The sequence below is a fragment of the Chiloscyllium punctatum genome, chromosome 1 (assembly GCF_047496795.1).
Source record: "Chiloscyllium punctatum isolate Juve2018m chromosome 1, sChiPun1.3, whole genome shotgun sequence".
Taxonomy (NCBI): Eukaryota; Metazoa; Chordata; class Chondrichthyes; order Orectolobiformes; family Hemiscylliidae; genus Chiloscyllium; species Chiloscyllium punctatum.
The window spans coordinates 39,597,051-39,617,759 of NC_092739.1; the positions used below are offsets into that span (position 1 = coordinate 39,597,051).

The 20,709-nt window shown below is 42.2% G+C and overlaps 1 protein-coding gene across 1 annotated transcript in view; it reads left to right on the forward strand.

Moving 5' to 3' along the window:
• The first annotated feature begins 20,487 nt into the window (after window positions 1-20,487).
• The window catches only part of tmem175 (transmembrane protein 175), a 49,493-nt gene continuing 49,271 nt past the window's right edge, over window positions 20,488-20,709 (forward strand). Inside the window, exon 1 of the mRNA XM_072594542.1 lies at window positions 20,488-20,690. Coding sequence (XP_072450643.1) covers window positions 20,541-20,690 — 150 coding nt within the window. The 5' untranslated portion in view covers window positions 20,488-20,540. The remainder of the gene's footprint in view (window positions 20,691-20,709) is intronic.

Consider the following 20,709-nt stretch of genomic DNA (forward strand, 5'->3'; position numbering starts at 1 on the left):
TGCAGCATGCAAGCAAGATCTTACTTAATGAATGAGAGGCAAACAGCAAACTTCAAGAATTCTCTGGTCGTGCAGTGTAACATGTTTGTCCCATTACATTGTCAGATCATTCCTCAGTGAAAACTTGCTAACAAGCATTCTGGTCTGAAATCAATACCAAACCATAAATGAGAAATACAGATACACCAGTTTTTGCACTACTAACTGAGAACTGATTGATTTGCAATATTGTTAATGCTTTATTGATTTCAGACCAGCGTTACTGCCGATGTCAGGACCTGAGGCAAAGGCAATTAAATTATTAAATAAATAGATAAAGAAAGGGGACTGAACACTCAACATTCAGGCCTAGTTAGAAGAAAATACGGTTAGGTACACATAGGGAAAAAAATAAAAAGTTAGAAATTTGCGGTTTTGGTCAAACATGAGGATTTGAACTCAAAATTTATACTGCCATACCAGCACATTACTGTGGGGCAAGTACCTTTCTCAAAGATTGGCATCAACAGAAAAATCACAAAATGTTGCCATTATGTTTGCTTCAGTGATTCAGATGGATTTTAAGGATTCAATGACATTTCAAAGTAAAGCAGGGAGTCATTCAAATATCAACAATTCTCCTTGTAACAGCATCATCACAAGGACTTATTGGTTCTTCTTGCTATTTTTATGATTCTGCTGTGGAAAGTGGTTGTCACAATTCCTCCAAAACAGCTGTCACTGCAATGTTTACAAATACAAAATGGCTATGAGAAACTCTTTGAGCCATTTGGATAAAAGGTATAAGGTAATACATGAATATAAAAATTGTTGAAAATAATGCAGTTAACCATATGAATAATACTTCAATTCTGGTTAATATTTATCTTCAAAGAAAACCAAGAAAAAGAAACAAGTTCAAAGGTTATTCTTTTCATTGCTTTCTGTAGAATCTTGCCAATTGAGCGATAGTGACTTTGGAATTAATGCATCAATTGTAAAGAACTTTCAGGCATTCTTGGATCAGGAAACAATTTTATAAATCCAAGATTTATTTGTTATTCTCTCATATTTTTCTGCAGATTTTGATACGTCTTAAGCGGAAAAATGTCTTTATGCACTGCATGGGACTAATATGAAATGAATGTGGACTACAGAAACGAATTCAACAAATTTAGCTTATGCAGCAATTCAATGTAAGATACAATGTAAGAGTTTCACAGTGAGACTGGGGTGAGATATTAAAGTTATCTTGAAAGTGTAACAACAAAGACATGACCTGAAGCCAAAATAAATACAGAAATTGCTGGAAAAAGACATGCCCTTATATCTGCTCCTCCTTGAAATAATTCCACAGAGGCCAGTATCCCATCACCAAGTCACCTTTTATTTACACGTGGAGAGTACTTGTTACTGATCCTCGGGTGACTGTCTGTGTGGAGTTTGCACATCCTCCTCGTGTATGCATGGGTTTCCTCCGGGTGCTCTGTTTTCCTCCCACAATCCAAAGGTCATGCTGAATTGCCCATCGTGTTCAGGGATGTGGAGAGTGGATGCATCAGTGTAAATGTAGAATAGCAAGGTAGGGGAAAGGGTCTGATTGGGTTACTCTATGGAGGGTCGGTGTGGACTTGTTGGGCCAAATGACCTGTTTCCATACTGTAGGGATTCTATTATCCAGCTCCCTCAGACCGTCACACTCCTGTTATCATCGGTCAGCCAGGGCTCCCTGATTTGACCAGACTAACAGCTCCAATCAGGGAACTCACATTTTATGAAATCCACCTGACTGACCTCAATGCGATTACTATACTCCTGATGGCTTCATTATGAATGCTTGGTTTAATATTAATAGTGAATCACCTCAGCAGAGATCTGTTGGCACAGGCTGAATAAAGTGTTAGCTTTGAATAATTCATACCTTTGAGTTCATTGTAAATTATTCTTTCTTTGATCTGTTTTCTTTGATGCCTACATGTTTGTTTTGACAAGATTAAGAGGTGTAAATTAGGGTAACGTTTCTGCTTTTGAAACTACGAATAGCAGTGTCTGATTAACACTTATATAAGGTTATAAATGTAACAGATACTTCTCGAAAGAAAACCTCTGTATTGGTGTCTTGTTTCATGACCAATTCAAGACCTGCCACTGTTATTACATAACTGATTGATTCTGTACATAGTGCACACTAAGCATTGAAATTCCAGGTGTAGAAGGAGGGGGCATGGGATCTAGAGGAGCATGAGGGGTATGGAGAGGGCATGGGACATGGCTGAGACTGAGCAGGTTTAAGGGGAGATGGCTATAAGGTTTAAGAGCTTTTTATACAACTGACTCAAAGTTCAAGATAACTGAGGATAGCATTTTGACCAAGCCATCTTGACACTCACATGCATGTATTGCCACTTCTGAACAGGTTCCTACACCAGTAAAGCAGAATTGACGCTGTCCTTACCTCCTGAAGTGATAGTAATGAATGTTAAGCGTATTTGTATGGAAACTGGACTGCCAAGCCAGGAAACATTCCACTTCCAGATTCTTGGTCATCTGCAAAAATCTTGCTCATGGAATTCAGAGAATCTTAGAGTCATACAACATGGAAACAGGACCTTTGGTCCAACCAGTCCATGCCAATCATGTTTCCATTAGAAAGTAAACTAGTCTCTCTTGGCCTATATCTCTCCTATTCATTCTAAGATCGCCCATGCTTCTGTCTAAAAGCCTGACTCCTTCAAATTGTAACTTCAGATTGAACTTTTAAATATTAGAGTTGATGTTGTGTTACACAGGTTCTTTTTTCTACTTTCTCTATCGGATGGCAAACCTTGAAGTAAGATGTTAATAAATGGAATTAATTAAAAACACACCAATAACTGCATTGTGTTTGTTTCCTAATTTCCAATGTAACGTGTGACTCCACAATCCCACACCACCCCCACGCCCACTGCAATTTGTACCTCTAACCTTTAACTGACATTTATTCTAAGAACTGGGACCTATTGTCAAGCAAATGGTTTTCACAACAAAAAGAGATTCCATTTGCCTTTACACAAGACATTTTGACCAATATCCTGATCATAACCAAAAAATTGCTGAAGAAAGTTTGGCAAAGTTTAAGCCCATTGGAAGAAAAATTGGAAATCTGACAACTACTGCCAAACACTTTTCTCTCTAAGAAGTAAGCACTATTATATCCCATTCATTACTGATTTGTTTTACCCCTTTTCAATTGAATAAGATTAACGCGACTTGTATTCAAGCTGCTAATTCTGTTTTGCAAAATGTTATTGCAAAAGCTACCACAGTTCAGATCAAATTAAGTTAGTGCTATTAAATTTAGGAATGCAATACCTACGTTTTGTTCTGCTAGCTTTGAATATTACATGAATCAAGTATAGCCAGTAAGATAATGATCATTATTTTGTAGTCCCTCAAGCAGCAAGAGTAAAGATATTACAAAATTATAATCATATCAGTGTACCATGGTATGTTATTGGATAAGATCATGTAATGACACTCTAGTGTGGATAATGTATAATCAGAGTAAAGTAGCACCAGAATATACGATACTGCCAAAATTCATTTTTACTCTTTGCAAATATAATTGTCTAACTGAAGTTTTTGAATGTCTTCTGAGTAATTTAATACTATACAACAATTATTTCATTGAATGGGGGAAATGTGGAATTTGCAGTCACCTTACTAGTGAAGTAATTCCACAGCAAGGCTAAGAAAAGCATACCAGAGCAACTCTTCATTACAGTCTCCTAAACTTTATTACCAGTAAGACAACTGATAATATTTTGATGATGGTTTTGGAAATAAATGCTGACATGCATCAGATGCAAACAGCAATCCTGGCACAACTTTTGCGCAAAGTTACACTGATTTTGAAAAGTTTTATTTTCTGCAAATACTCTCCAAAATGCATCTGCATATCATCAAGAGTAAAATGTTCCATGAATTACTCCAATTGGACAGCATTTTAAAAATGCAACATTTTGCATTAAGACTGGAGAGGATCTTAAAAGAGGACCAGACGGGGTTTATAAAGGGCCGCAGGTCAACTAATAATATTAGAAGGGTCTTAAATATGAAACAAGCCTGTCAGCAGGGAACAATACCGGGTTTAGTTGTCTCCTTGGACACAGAGAAGGCATTTGATCGGGTAGAATGGCCATATCTTTTTTATACACTGGAAAGGTTTGGTGTTGGAGAGGTATTTACTAAATGAGTTTCAGTATTATATAATGATCCCAAAGCAGCTGTGATCACCAATGGTTTAGGTTCAGATAGCTTTAGTGCTGGCAGGGGTTGTTGTCAGGGATGTCCTCTTTCACCATTATTCACACTAGTGATTGAACCACTGGTGGAAGCTATATGAACTGACCCTAACATAACGGCTCTAAGGGTCAGATCGGGCAAACAGAAAATCACTCTATATACAGATGATGTCCTCCTCTTCTTAAGCGATCCTTTGATATCCATGCCTAATTCAAGTGATCAATCTATTTGGTATATTCTCAGGCTATAAAATCAATTATATGAAATCTGAGGCCATGCCGTCGGGAGGTCATGCCAGTGTATCCAATTTACCGGACGGACCTTGCTTTCCCTTTTGGCGGTCACTAGAAGGTTTTCTGTACTTAGGTATTTTTATCACCCCAGTATTTGGTCAGCTGTATAAAGCCAATTTCATTCACTTATTAGATAAAATAAGGCAGGACCTTCAACGCTGGTGAGATCTCCCAATATCCTGGTTAGGCAGAGTAGCCCTAGTTAAGATGAATATTCTACCTTGTCTTCTATATCCTATGAGAATGCTCCCCCTGATGCTGCCGAGATAGACGTTGCTCAGCTCTACGGCTGGCTCGGTTTCTTTATTTGGAATCATAGACGGACCCTTATCAAATTAGAATAGCTGCAGCTTCCACAAGGGAAGGGGAGGACTGGACTTTCAAGACTTTAGGAGGTATCAATTGAGCTCTTTATTATCCTATATAACTGATTGATTGTGGGTCACATGAGACCCAATCTGGTTAGATATGGAGACCTCCCAAGCAAAATGTCCCCTCATCAATTTTTTAGTTATGGACAAGATGAGATCTACAATGGACTATTGTAAAAACCCTATTGTATTAAATACAATTAAAGCCTGGAGGATAATGTGCCAAGATGAGGGAAACCGCAAAAAACCTCCTCTTATACTCCTATAGTCGGAGCATCGGGATTTCAGCCAAGGGTGACAGATGCTACATTTAAAACTTGGAAGTCCAGAGGTATCTTCTGCTTGGGAGACCTGTTCGATGGGGAGGTTGACACACTGCCTTTATTCCTGATGAAGGGCTTTTGCCCGAAACGTTGATTTCGCTGCTCGTTGGATGCTGCCTGAACTGCTGTGCTCTTCCAGCACCACTAATCCAGTATTTGATTTTCAGCATCTGCAGTCATTGTTTTTACCTTGTTGATTTTTACTCTCACGCATTGTCTATGGACATGCCTTAAGAACTGCAGGTATTGGGACAGAGTAGCAAATGCCTTGACAGAGATCTTGGATACGGAAATTAGATTGGATCCAGTGTCCCTGCTTTTGGGCTCTTCAGATTTTCCCTCCCTGGATGTGTACGAGAGGAAATTATTTACCATTCTTTCCTTTTGTGCAAGGAAAAATATTTTAGTGAATTGGGTAGCTGAAGGCCCTCCAGGACTATCGAACTGGCACAGGTTAGTCATGGAATAAATCCCCCTTGACTTCCTCACAAATAGGGTGCACCAAAAAACGGAATTATTTTTTAAAACATGGCAGCCCTTTTTGAACTATATCGACACACATATTTCAGCCATACTGTCCAGGGCTTTTGTCTAGCTGTGGTAATGGTTCTGGCTGGTTTGGGGACCCTGGGAGGAGGAATCCCGTATAAATATGGGTTTTATTATGACTTGATGTAAATCTATTTTGAGCATGTATCTAGTTATTTAATTATTTTGTTGTTTATTGCTAGTAATGTATGATATTCTATTTTATGTTTTGGTTGTTTGTAGGATAAAATAGTAGTCAGTTGGGTTTTTCCTCTCTTTTTTTTGGTTATTATTTATTTCCTTTTTTCTTATTTATTTGTATTACTTCTGTAAAAAGTCTTAAAAGTTTTTTTCAATAAAAATACCTATTAAAAAATTGCAACCTTTTTCCAATGTATCTTTCATTTAATAGCTGTACCAAATATATTTATAAGTGTTAATTTGCTAGAAGAAAATCACCAATACTTTTGAAAATCTGTTAATTACAAAGATAAGCATATTAACTCACATCTGTACATTACCTGTGTGTTATCTAATTTCAAATAACTGAAAGTTACTGTTTAAAAAACTTGCAAATTATTTTCTAGTTAAGTTGGGAGTTCAGTCCCTTCATATAATTGAAAAATAAAATATTGGAATCATTTAATATTGGTATCCTTATGCTCAAAAGATCAAACTTAACTTTTGGAATGTTCTTGAAGACATATCATAGGTATTTTGAAAGATGGCTCAAAGAACTTAGAAATGGCATCTTAAAATACCTTGCTAAAAAAAAAGACTTGCATTTGCTGAATGTCCTAAAGCATTTTATAACTAAAGAAATACTTTGATGTGTAGCCACTGTAGTTAATTTGAATAGACACTGTAATGTGATTGACTAAATGTTGATTGACGGATAAATATTGGCCAGGACACTGAAGAAAATAACTCACATGTTCTTCAAAATAGTGCCAAGGAATCTTCCATGTTCACCTAAGCATGGGCCTTTTAATAGATTGACTGAAAAACAGCACATCTAAACAGTAAAACACCTCAATACTGCAGTGGGGAATTGATTAGCCTTGATTTATGTGCTCAGAACCTGAATCAGGGTGTGAATCCAGTGGTTTGTGACGCAAAGGCAAAAGTGCTACAAACTGAACGACAGTTTACAGTGTGCTTTTAGATGGGGGGATATCTGTTGAACAATTAAACTGGAAGAGAAAGACATGCTAGAAGAAGCTTCAAATGAGACCCAGTGAACTGAGGAAGAAAAGAATTTGCAATCATACTGGAGTGCATCATAGATGGTTAGCTCAGTTGGCTGGCCAGTTTGTTTACAATACAGTCTAATGCTTATAGTACTGATTCAATTCCCACACCTGCTGAGGCCACTATGAAGGATTCTACTTCTCAAACTCTCCCCTCACTTGAGTTGTGGTGACCCTTAGGTTAAACCATCAATTGTCTCCTTTTAATGAGGGAGCAACCCTGTGGTCTGGTAGGACTATGATGACTTTACTTAGACCCCTAACAGTCAGAAAGGATAAAGGAAAATACAAACAATCACTGAGAAATGCAGAACAAAAGAAATGTAGTGATTTCAACCACCTTAATGTTAAGTAGAAGAAATTCAATGAAAGAGGTAGAATTCTTCAAATGCACTAAGGAGAACTTTTTAACCCAGCGCGTAACATGCCCAAGAGAATTCTAGACTGTTGTTAGGAAAGAATCTGGGCAGGTGGGATGGGTATCTGTGGAAAAAAAATTAGTGTAATCATAGTTGAGTTAGATCTGGTCTCAGCATGAAAAGAATAAAGATTGACCAAGAATAAAACTTTTATTTTAGGGAAAGACCAGTATTAATAAGGCATGATTTTTCAAAAGTGCCCTGGAAAGAATAAACAAGGAGGAAAATCACTATCAGTGCAACGAGAAGCTAAAGAATGTTCAGAACAAACATTATCCCACAAAGAAAAAAAGAGCTTGCATATCCATGGATGGAAAAGGCCAAGAGAAGTAGGATAAGGAAAAGAAATAAAGTTTTTGTGAAAAATCAGAATTTCAATACTGCAGAATGCCCAGAGAAAAATTAAAAAGGAAATTAGGATAGCAATGGGAGGGTGCGAAAAAGTATTGGCAAGTAAAATCAAGGAAAACACACAGTTGTTTTATAAATACATTAAAAAGCACTAAAAAGATGTGAAGATGGTGGACCTACACATGGCTTTTGATCAATAATTTCACAAAAAAAGCAGCAAATCAGATGTAACAGTGAAGGAAGTGTGCAGTATTGGTTGGGATAAACATATTGAAGGAGAAAATATTAAGGTGCTTTGCATCTTTGAAAGTGCCCTGGATAAATTACCATATCCATATTAAATATTTCCCAAATAGCTAAGGGAAGTAAAGAAAGAAATATGGAAGCTCTGACCTTTTATTTATCTTTTCTGGTTTCTGGCTGTAGGTGCCAAAGCATTGAAGAGTGGCAAATATTATTCAGCTGTTTAAAAGATGAAGGAATAGCCTAAAGCAATTAGAGACAATTCAGCCTAACCTTGATAGGTTTTAATGAGCAACCTAAAGAAATAAATGAGGTTGTGAAGTAAAAAGACATAGTGAGAATATTCCAGAGGACAGAGAAGGGACAAATACAAACACAAAGGCACAGATTTTCAGAGTCATTGAGATTCTATTGATCTGCAAAATAGAAGATGGGATGATGTGAAGTTATTTCAATCCCCAGCCCTTTAAAAATACCAATGTTAGTGAAGGTTTTAAAAACCACTATTGTATCAGTTAAAATAGTTGAAAATCACACAACACCAGGTTATAGTCCAACAGGTTTAATTGGAAGCACACTAGCTTTCGGAGCGACGCTCCTTCATCAGGTGGTTGTGGAGGACACAATTGTAAGGCACAGAATTTGTGGCAAAAATTTAGTGTGATGTAACTGAAATTATACATTGAAAAATACATTGTCTGTTGAGACTTTCATCTGTTCAAATACCATGATAGTTTCACTTCTTTCATGTGTAAATCACAAAACCTTTTTTTAAAAAGTTGCATGCTCAGGTTAGCTGTAACAATTGGTGTTAGCTAGACAATATGTTGAAGGTGTTAGCCCCCTGTGTTCTCTGTCTATGCCACAATGTTTAGATTGATTCTAATCTAAAAAGTGAGATAACAGAGTTTTACATGAATTCATACAATTTTTGAGCAAAGTACACTGTAACTCTGCAAGTACAAATTCGCCCCACAAAATATGTGTGTGCATGTGGGTCTTTGTGTCTGTCTGAGTTGGGGGTTGTGAGTGAGAGAGAGAGTGTGTATGTATGTGTAGTGAGTGTAGAGTGTCTTAAGTCTGTGAGGGGGTACACGTGTGTGTATGTGTGCAGGAGTGTAGAGTGGTCTAAGTCTCTGAGAGGATGCATGTGTGTGTGTGTGTGTGTGTGTGTGTTACAGACACACACTCCCACACGCATCCTCTCAGAGACTTAGACCACTCTACACTCCTGCACACACATACACTCTCTCTCACAGACACTCACAACCCCCCACCCCAGACACACACACTTACACGTGCATCCCCTCACAGACTTAAGACACTCTACACTCACTACACACACATATACACTCTCCCTCACACTTGCAACCCCCAACCCAGACAGACACAAAGACCGACATGCGCACACATATTTTGTGGGGTGAATTTGTACTTGCAGAGTTACTTGTACTTTGCTCAAAAACTACATGAGAACATAGAGGGCTAACACCTTCAACATATTGTCTAGTGTAAATAATGGCTTACTTGTAAATATATGGCTGGCTGCCACTGTAAATATACTCGGCATTCGGAAGCCTTTGGGGACGCTCCATTATGCGCGTGCGCAGAACAAGGTCACGTGGTTCTTCGCTCCGTTCCAAAACAAGGTCACGTGATGCACTGTTTCACGCGTCGGAGGCATGCAGGGAGGTCACGTGATGCACTGTTTCACACGCTGGAGGCATGCAAGGAGGTCACATGGTCCTCCGTTTCGCGGGCAAAACAGGGTCACGTGGTACTCCATTTTGCGTGCAAAACAAGGTCACGTGGGGTCGAACATCTGGGAACGCAAGGAGGGGGGGAATGGAGTCAGATCAACAACCAATCAGAAGATAATCCCACCTCAGTGATTGCATGATGTTTTTTACTATATAAAAAGACTGGGTCAGGGACAAGTGTGTGTATTTTTTCTGAACTGACACACTGTATAGTTTGTCAGGGACAGAAAGGTCTCGACCCAGAGCTCTGTATGCTTTATCCACTTACTGCTAAAATAAACTTAAAGTGTGAGACCGAATATCTTCTCCTATTGCTTCATTTAAAGAACACGCAGGACTTGGCTCACACATAGAAGAAAGTAAGTTCGTAGATTGAGCTAAAGTCCGACAATTGGTAACCCCGACGTGATGAAGACGGAGAAGTGACGGAAAAGAGAGAAAATAGAAACAATGGACAACTGACGTTTGATGACAACAACAAGCGGCACCGCATATAAAAAAGGTGAGCAGACGCCTGTTTATATCGAAGTTCTACAATTGGAAATACTAAATTGATTGTTGTCATTATACTGCAAGTGTCCTAGTAAGAGTAAGTGGATAAAGTATTGATTACAGTACGTACAGGTTTAAAGTCCCTTGGGGTTAGAGTCCCCATAAAAGCAACAAGGTACGTAAGTGTGAGGAGGTTTAAAGTCCATTGAGCAGGATCTCATAAAAGCAACACTCACAAATTGTGGTGTATGATTGATGTGTTGTATGTTTTAAAACTTATATTGGGGAATGTACGGAGGGTGGCAGAAAAGCCAGTAGTGTTTTGAAGTAAGGGATGGTGGTGTCTCAGCGAGAGAGAGAGTTGGCAGTGGGAATCTAAAGGTAACAACAGCGACACTGCTGATAAATCTCGTTGAAAGGGTCAGTTACTCGGGTGTACTCTATACAAACTGACTGGCCACCGGATTTGTCTCTGATTGGGTTAATTGTGCAGTTATATTACATCCAAACCAATTGACTGCTAGACGGGAGGATTAAAATAAAAATACGTAAGATGAAAGGGGAATTTGATAAAGAGTGTGAGGAATATGGAGGATGTTCTTTTGACTTAATATTGCCCGTAAAACAGCAATGGGCTAAAGCTAGAATTCAGTTAGTTAGTGGGGTCGCGAAGGATAAACAAAAAACAATGATGGAGAAATATGATAAGATTTGGGACGAATTACAACAACAGGGCAAAGTCCCTAAAGATGAGGAGAGGGAGAAATTGTCACCGTTTTTAGGAAAAGCAGAAGAACAAGCTAAATTAGAAGTAGAAGAGCACATGAAGGGAACGACAGGGTCAATATTAGTTCGAAGAAAGTGGACAAAAGAAGGTGAGGAGAAAGAAGAGAGGAGGATTTATCTGCATAATATGACGTTAGCCTGTATGGCGGTAGAAACATTACAAAAGAGGGTGGGTGGTACCTCTGAACCAAATCTGGCGAAGGAGATAGAAAAGCCACGACCATCCGCGTCATTATATCCTAAATTGCCTGGAGTACAACCACCGCCCCCATATCCTGTAATACAAATGCCACTCATGTATGTTCAAGAAGGGGTGTTGGATGTGCAAGAAGTAGGAACAAGAAAGTACGAAGCAGTAAAAGAGAGACTTGCAGAAGCAGTAGAAGATAGCATTAGAAAGGTAGAAAAACTAACACTAGAAGCTGCACAGAGAGTTAAAGAAGCGGAGGAGGCAAGAAGGGTGTTAATGACGCACAGCAGAAACAATGAACAGCCGAAACAAGGGAGACATTCATTATTGGAAGAGCCAGATGCTCACTCGACACCGTCTAGTGTTCGGGGCAGAAGGAAGGGAAGATTACATAATTCAGGTCAGTTCTTAGATGATGGGTTCTCAGACAGAAGAAGGAGAGATTTGAGGGAACAACGACATAGAGACAAATTGGATGGAGGGGAATCTGAAAATAGTACAGATATTGAGGATGCAGAATCCCTGACAGAGGATGACCCACACACCTACCCCGTCACTTTGAAAGGCTCACTCACAATGCATGCTGAACATGGCCCTCCAATGCAGTCCCTATCTGAACCAGGTTACAGCCTGCGTCCCAGACACACATTACGACAGTCCATACAGTATCAGGACCACCAAATGCCATTAATTTACAGAGGCTCTTATTTGGGGGATGTTTATCAGCCATTCACATTTACTGACATGAACTGCATCCTGGATAAAATGCCCCCACCCATGGAGGGAGGTGGGCCTTGGATGACTAAATTTTGCCAATATACACTAGGGTACAAGTTAGCTATGGGCGATTGGAGAGCTTTGTTGGGCAAGCAATTGAATATGTGAGAAATACAGCAGATTGAAGCGTCTGCGGGGACCACTTTACTACCTGATTCAGAACCGTTTGTGCAGCATGCCACCTGTGTGGGTAGGGCAATGAGGGATAGATTTCCGATGCACTCACTCACCTTCACAATGAAGGAGGGTGAGGATATGCCTGCCTTTTGGGCTAGGTGTAACGGCACGTGGACAGATACTGTGGGGAGCCATCCAGGGTCAGGTCAGCTACAGACCACGTTATTCAGGAATGCCGTTATGGCAGGGATGCCTAAGGAAGTAAAAGGGGCAATGGAGAGTAATCCTGATATCCCAGGTTGTTCTACAGAACAGTGGGACTTGACGCACCACATGAAGCGTTACAGGACGAAACAGGATGAAGATAAACAGAGCAACGAGTCAGCTCAAGTGCAGTTGCTAAAGTTATAGCTTGATGAGGCTAGAAGGAGGGCTAATGATACAAAGAAGGCCTCCCAAAAGACGACTAATCAGATGGTTCAGCGACCGTCGCCACAAAACATCCTGCCCAGTCTGGACCCAACACCTGATGGGATGCCTCCCTATTCCCAATATGGGAGCAAGCCTATAGGTGCTTCAGGAGGAATGTGTGGTAGAGGGAGAGGCCGCGGAGCACCAAGAGGTCAGCCAGCCAACACCTGTTTTGAATGTGGCCAGCTCGGGCATTGGAGACGGAATTATCCCATGCTGTGGGGACCCCAGGGAGGACAGTATGTCCAGTTTGTCAGCCTCCTTTTCAACAGGCTGCTCAGCCTTACCAAGCCCCAAATGTAGCTGCAGCCCCGGTGCAAGGACAGTACCCCCAGACTATGCCGGAAGGGCAGGGGTACGAATATTGACAGGGCCTGAGAATCCAGGGGCATGTGGGGTTGGCAGACCCCTATATGCAAATGAGGGTAATGGGCAAGAATCTGTCTTTTTTGGTTGACACGGGTGCAAGAATTTCTACCATCACTTGTGATATACCTCAGTCAAATATGTCATCCTCCAGCGTCCAGTTGGTAGGGTTCTCGGGCAAACCAGAAAATCTGCCTTTGACTTTGCCACTGATCACATCAGTGGCCGGACAGACATTTCGGCACCGGTATATTTCATCACCTTCATGCCCTATGAATCTGATGGGTCGGGACTTGCTGGTGAGATGTGGGGTCTCGGTCCTGTGCGGACTAGACGGGGTGGTAGTGACCTTTCCAAATGGCTATTCTGTCAACTGTTCTATGACAATGATTCACTCTGGATCCCAAATGATGCTATCACCGGACACATCTCCAATGGCGGAAAGGCAGTAGGTAGATATATACTGGGGACTCCTAGAACCCGAAAACAGGCAGAACAACGGTATACAGTCTTTATACAGCCAATGGCAACCCTGGGTTCAGATGCTGCATCCCTATGCTCCTCCTGCAGATCCCCTTCACGTTACCCTGTATTATGATTGAGATGATAATGACATCTATCAGCACGCATTCTATCAGCATTTAGAAAGGACTCAATGGGATATTTCCTCTAGTTGTATTCTGATAGGGAAAGAAGGTGTGGCGGGTGTTGTTGAACTGACTGCAGAACAGTTGGAATGGTATGAGATGTCTGAAGAAGCTATACCTCATCTCACATTGGCCGTGCATGCTAAATATCAGGCCAAGGATCTAGGACCTATGTCTAAACGTTTGATGGCGCTAACTAATTGGGTTTGGACTCAGCTACCCGGTTTACAATATTCACCATCAGAGGAAGCCTACAGAATTATGTATAGGACAACTGACAAGGTACTGCTGGAACATAGGCAGATTGAAAGGTTTCATGGTAGAGAGAAGACAGATCATCCACAGGCTGCAGCGATGCTTGATGCTCTACCAGATACCTTGTGGTCAGCAAGTTCAACGGACGTTGGTCACTGCAAACACATCACACCAATCACATTTGATTTGATTGACCAAACTCCGATTTGGCAGAGACAATATTCACACAAACCAGAGGCTGAAGCCGGCATTGACGACACAATTGAAGGATTGTTAGCGGCAGGGGTGTAGAACCCTCCCAGTCAGCCTGGAACACTCCTATCTTACCTGTAGAGAAGCAGAATACAGGTAAATATCGGATGGCGCATGATCTTAGACGGATTAATAGCGTTGTTTCTACTCCAACAGTTCCAGTTCCAAACCCCTACACTGCAATGTCTGTGCTGACCCCTGACCATAAGTGGTTCTCGTGCATTGATCTGGCCAACGCGTTCTTCTGTTTGCCCTTAGCTGATCATTTGAGGGACATTTTATCGTTCACCTATAAAGGCTAACAACTACGTTATACAAGGGTCCCTCAAGGGTTCATTTTGTTGCCGGGGTTGTTTAATCAGATACTGAAACAGCAGCTGCAGGACATGTCACTCCCAAAGGTGGTGACATTGATCCAGTATGTGGATGACATTCTTTTGGTGGCACACGACCATGTTTCTTGTCTGGCAGCCACAAAGACTTTGCTGCTTCGCCTGTAAGAAGTTGGTTTCAAAGTCTCACGGGCTAAATTACAATGCTGCAGACAAACGGTGTCTTTTTTGGGTAGAGTGATTTCTGCTAAGGGAACAGGTCTATCTCCGTCCCATAGATCTTCCATTCTGCATCATGCCAAACCGATCACTGTAAAGGACATGCTCTCTTTTCTTGGGTTGGCAGGCTATAGCAGACAATTCGTTGCATCATATGGGGAGCTCACTTTCCCTCTCAGAGCCATGGTTAATGAAGAAGGCATGAGAAATTTGTCGGCCCAATTGCAGTGGACCACGGAGGCAGACAAAAGTTTCATCTCTCTTAAACAGGCCCTAAAGCGGGCTGCTGATTTCGCGGTCCCGGACAACAAAGAGCCATTTTTCCTCGATATTTCTGAAAGATTACACACAGTAAATGGTGTTCTTTTTCAGAAAAAAGGGGGAGGCAGGCAGGTGCTGGTGTATGTAAGTGTTGCCCTTGACCCCCCGCCATGTACAAGATATGCGGCAGGGGTAGCAAAAATTCTCCAAAAGGTAGCACATATAGTCATGGGCCATTCACTAACAGTACTGACGACACATAGTATAGTGGCCTATGTGAACTCAACAGCCTTTACAATGACGTCACTGCGGCAAACCAGGTTAGAGAAAATCCTGAATACACCACATATAACTTTTACACACAAAGGAATTAACATGGCTGACAATATGGGAGAAGGAGAGCCACACATGTGTGAGGAAAGGATACAGAGAGACGTCAAAGTTAGGGCAGACTTACAGGCAATTCCACTCGTAGACCCAGAAGAAGTGCTGTTCACAGATAGTTGCTGTTACAGACATCCAACTGAAGGACTTAAAGCAGCCTATGCAGTGATGCGACGGACGAGTAAGGGATTTGAGGAACTGTTGATTGGAAAAGTGACAGGCAAAGAATCAACCCAGTTGGCTGAACTACAGGCAATGATTGCTGCGTTAGAATGGTCAGAGGGAAAAAGAGTAAATATTTACATCGACTCTGCATATGTGGTAGGGGCTATACAGGTAGAACTCAGTCAATGGATTAGAGCAGGATTCTTAACAACAGCGAAAACCCCAATTAAACATGAAAAAGATATGAAAAGATTAGCAGAGGCCCTAATGAAACCTGCAGAAGTCGCGGTGATTAAGTGTAGAGGACATGATAAAGCAGATACAGTAGTAACGAAGGAAAATCAGGAAGCTGACTCTGCAGCAAAGAAAGCAGCAGGGTATACAGCACAGTATATAATGATGCAAACAGAGAGAACAGTGTATGACCTGCTACCCGCCTGCGATGCAAATGTGTTAATCAAAGAGCAGCAGAAAGCCTCTCCCCATGAACTGACAGTTTGGAGAGAGAGAGAGGCCACAGAGTCAGAAGGGATTTGGAGGTCACCGGATGGTAGACCAGTCCTACCCCCAGGTTTGATAGCTTCCATGCTCCAGGAAGCTCAGGGGTTAACACATTGTGGAAAAACACAGGTGCAGAGGTATCTGACACATTGGTGGCATCCGTTCTTGCCAGCAATGATCGAAAATTATATTAGGAAATGTAGAACGTGTACAGAATACAATGTGAGACCAACAGTGAAACCACACAAGGGAAAATTCCCTCTCCCAAGAATGCCAGTTCAGGAAATAGTGATCGACTGCACAGACATGATAGAGAGAGTAAACGGATACTGGTACCTTTTGGTAGCAGTGGATGCATACACTGGTTGGCCAGAAGCTATACCTGCGAAAAAGGAAGACGCGAAAACAGTGATCAAATTTTTAATAAACCAATACATTCCAATGCATGGGTTTCCAAAGAGAGTCAGGTCAGATAATGGCACACATTTCAAGAACAAAGACCTGCAAGAAGTTGAAGCAGCTTTAGGACTGAAACATGCTTTTGGAACAGTGTATCATCCTCAGTCACAGGGTAAAGTTGAAAGAATGAATCAGTCCATAAAAGGGAAAATAGGAAAAGTATGTGCCCAAACAAAGTTAAGTTGGGTGGAGGCCCTACCCTTAGCTTTATTGTCCATTAGAAGTTCAGTAAACTCCATCACAGGATTTACCCCGTACGAGCTTACAACAGGGCAGCAGTTCCCGGGACCGGGAGCCGGACAACAGATCTTAGAGGGAGGAGAAGCCTCCCTAAGTTACAAACCTTACTATGACCAACTAACAACTTTGGTGTCAGCTTTCTCCAAACAGGTTGGATTGGAAAAGGGGGCCCTACAGAGCCAGCCGCCATCTACCACGGATTGGGTCCTGTTGAAAGTGATCAAACGGAAATGGTCAGAGCCAAGATGGACAGGACCTTATAGGGTTGTGGAGAAGACATCTCATGTGGTCAGACTACAGGGGAAAGGCGAAAACTGGTACCATTGGAGTCAGTGTGTGGCCACGGAACCGCCAACGAGAACTCTAGAACAAATAAGAACAGAAAACGAGTAAAAGGGTTTTACATTTTTGCCTCTTGCAGGAAGAGGATTCTGAACAAAAGGGGAGAGATTCTCGAGGTCTCTAAGGAAGGGCTTTTCTGGAGAGCAGAAGTGAACACGGGATCGGAACACAAAAATAATTTGTTTAAAATATATAGGCAGGTTGTGTAACGGATATAATGTTTATCTTTGTAAGAAGCCCACATTACCCTCGCCTGTGTGTATAAGTGTTATGTCGCTGTTAATAGGGGTATTAACCACGAGGGACACACACACAGATGAGGGAGACAGTCCCAGGTGCAAAAGAGCAATAGGGCAAGGGGTGAACAAATGTTTAAGGGAGGCGGGGAGCCAGGTACACATCAGACATGATAAAAGCCATGGTATAACATACCAGTTTGACTTATGCGAAGTAATTGACTGTGGCCACAATCCAGGAAGCTGGAGGGGGTATGATGTATACCTTTGCATGCATTACAATTACTATAGATGGTGCCCGATGTGGCATCATATATTAACATGGACTGGGGTAAGATGGATGCCCAAGAAGTCGCCATCCTCAGATAATAGCTGGAAGGCTCGAGACCATGTGAGCCTTACTAGGGGGGCAACTTGATCATTCCTCAGAGATGAAAAATCCACTTTTGTTAACCCTGACAGGATTCACCATTAGCCCTGGTCCTGAAGAAGTACGGAATCAGTGCGAACTCCATGATAACAGCTTTTACTTTGTAATAGGTGTAGATCAATCAGGAAAGGATACCATGGGACTAGTGAAGGTAACCTTGGTAGATCCTCCTGCCCACCAGCCAAAAATCGGAAACACAACAAGCGTGCAGTTAGAACAAAGTTCAGGAGTTGTGGTGATAGATTCCAATAACATTACGAGAGATGACATTATTAGACTAGCTACCGGATATAGTGATAGGAACATGTAGCTACCGGATATAGTGATAGGAACACGTGGCTGGACTGGATGACAGCTACTGCAACCTCAATGAATATGAGTAATTGCGTCGCGTGTTCCTCGGCTAGGCCAACCCTATTTACTATCCCAGCCCCATTGTTCCCTAATGTAGACCCAGCAGGATTTCACTGCATGATGGCCCTCACCATGCAGGCGGACGCTCCGAATTGTACCACCTTAAGTGTTATTTTCCCGCCCGTAAAGAATTCCACGTTACCTCCAGTGTTTACCCCAAGGGTCAACGATTACACTTGTTTCACTCGGAGTTCTAATACAATCTTGGGAGATACCCCCGCTGACTGGTGTCGGGACACGATTGATATAACTGGCTGGCAGAATGCTAGCTCAATGGTCTGGGCCAGAGCTGATCTTTTTTGGTACTGTGGAGATAGAACACTACATGTTAATTTACCTCCAGATTGGTCTGGAGCCTGTGCAATGGTCCGGCTAGGGGTACCCTTATTCCTCTTAGGAGAACGACAAAGGGAATAAATCCGCATGTACGAACACATAGGGATTTGTTTGATGTCACTTCTAGATCAACCACTTACATAGATGTAATAGGTGTTCCCCGTGGCATACCTGATGAATATAAATTGGTAGACCAGATAGCAGCAGGATTTGAGAATCTTCCACTTATTAGTGCTCTATTCCCAGTCACGCTGAATAAAAACGTTGACAGAATTAATTATGTACATTACAATGTACTCAGGCTAGCCAATAGAACTAGAGATGCGGTGGCGGGACTCTCCGAACAATTGGCAGCGACCTCATTGATGACAGTACAAAATAGAATGGCCTTAGATATGTTGCTAGCAGAACAGGGGGGAGTGTGCTCTATGTTTGGAGATCAATGTTGTACGTTCATCCCCAACAATACGGCACCTGATGGTTCGGTAACCAGAGCCTTGGAAGGACTAAGAATCTTGTCTGAAGAAATGCATGAACATTCAGGTATTCACAACCCTCTAGGAGGACTGTTCGACTCATGGTTTGGGAAATGGAAAGGATTAATTGTGTCTGTGTTTCTGTACCTCCTGGGTATGATCATTGTCTTAGTGTTGTGTGGATGTTGTTGTATCCCCTGCATTAGATCTTTGTTGAACCGAGTAATCATTACAGCTATTGAAGGGAAGGCTCCTCCGCCCTACCAGATGTCATAGATGGAGATGGAAACCATGGCTCTGGCAAGAAAGGACGACTATGCATCAGAGACCGACAATAATGTATAAAATTGGTTTGTTGGTCTCATTTTCATGAGACCAAAAGGGGACTTGTAAATATATGGCTTACTTGTAAATATATGGCTGGCTGCCACTGTAAATATACTCGGCATTCGGAAGCCTTTGGGGACGCTCCATTATGCGCGCGTGCAGAACAAGGTCACGTGGTGCTTCGCTCCATTCCAAAACAAGGTCACGTGATGCACTGTTTCACGCGCTGGAGGCATGCAAGGAGGTCACATGGTCCTCCGTTTCGCGGGCAAAACGGGGTCACGTGGTACTCCGTTTCGCGTGCAAAACAAGGTCACACGGGGTCGAACATCCGGGAACGCAAGAAGATGGGGAATGGAGTCAGATCAACAACCAATCAGAAGATAATCCCACCTCAGTGATTGCATGATGTTTTTTACTATATAAAAAGACTGGGTCAGGGACAAGTGTGTGTATTTTTTCTGAACTGACACACTGTATAGTTTGTCAGGGATAGAAAGGTCTGTATGCTTTATCCACTTACTGCTAAAATAAACTTAAAGTGTGAGACCGAATGTCTTCTCCTATTGCTTCATTTAAAGAACACGCTTGGCTCACACATAGAAGAAAGTAAGTTAGTAGATTGAGCCAAAGTCCGACACCAATTGTTACAGCTACCTTTTAAACCTGAGAGTGCAACCTTTTAAAAAAGGTTTTGTGATTTACACATAAAAGAAGTGAAACTATCATGGTATTCGAACAAATGAAAGTCTCAACAATGTATTTTTCAATGTATAATTTCAGTTACATCACACTGCAAATTCGAGCCCTCCACAATCACCTGATGAAGGAGCGTCGCTCCGAAAGCTAGTGCTTCCAATTAAACCTGTTGGACTATAACCTGGTGTTGTGTGATTTTTAACTTTGTACACCCCAGTCCAACACTGGCATCTCCAAATCATGATTAAAACAGTTCTGTCGACATGACCCAATTGCTGTTTGGCTGCTCCCCACAATCTATCATCCTAAAGTGAACTGACCTGAACCCAACAAGCGCATTACCCATCAGTGGCGAGAGCGCGCAGGGCCAACTGCCGCGTTCCCGAATCCAACAGCCGCTCGTGCCCGCGACTGAGAAGGCAGGGGAGCGCGCAGATCATGCCCGCGACGGGAGGAGAGAAAGGGAGGGGTGAGGGAAGGCGCGGCGCTGAAAGCCGTTTGTGCTCGCGCCGGGGGGAGGGGGGGAGAGCGCGAGCTGACGGTTTGGGCCGTTGGTACTGACAAGATGGCGGAACGCGGAGAGGTGATCGAGGAAGAGGCGAGTGAGCCGCTCCCGGCCGAGTCCCTGTGCTTCAGCCGCCGGGGCACTGAGCAGTCATCCCACCGGCTGCTGGCTTACAGCGATGCCGTCATCTCCATCGTCGCCACAGTCATGGTAAGAAGGGCAGCGAGGG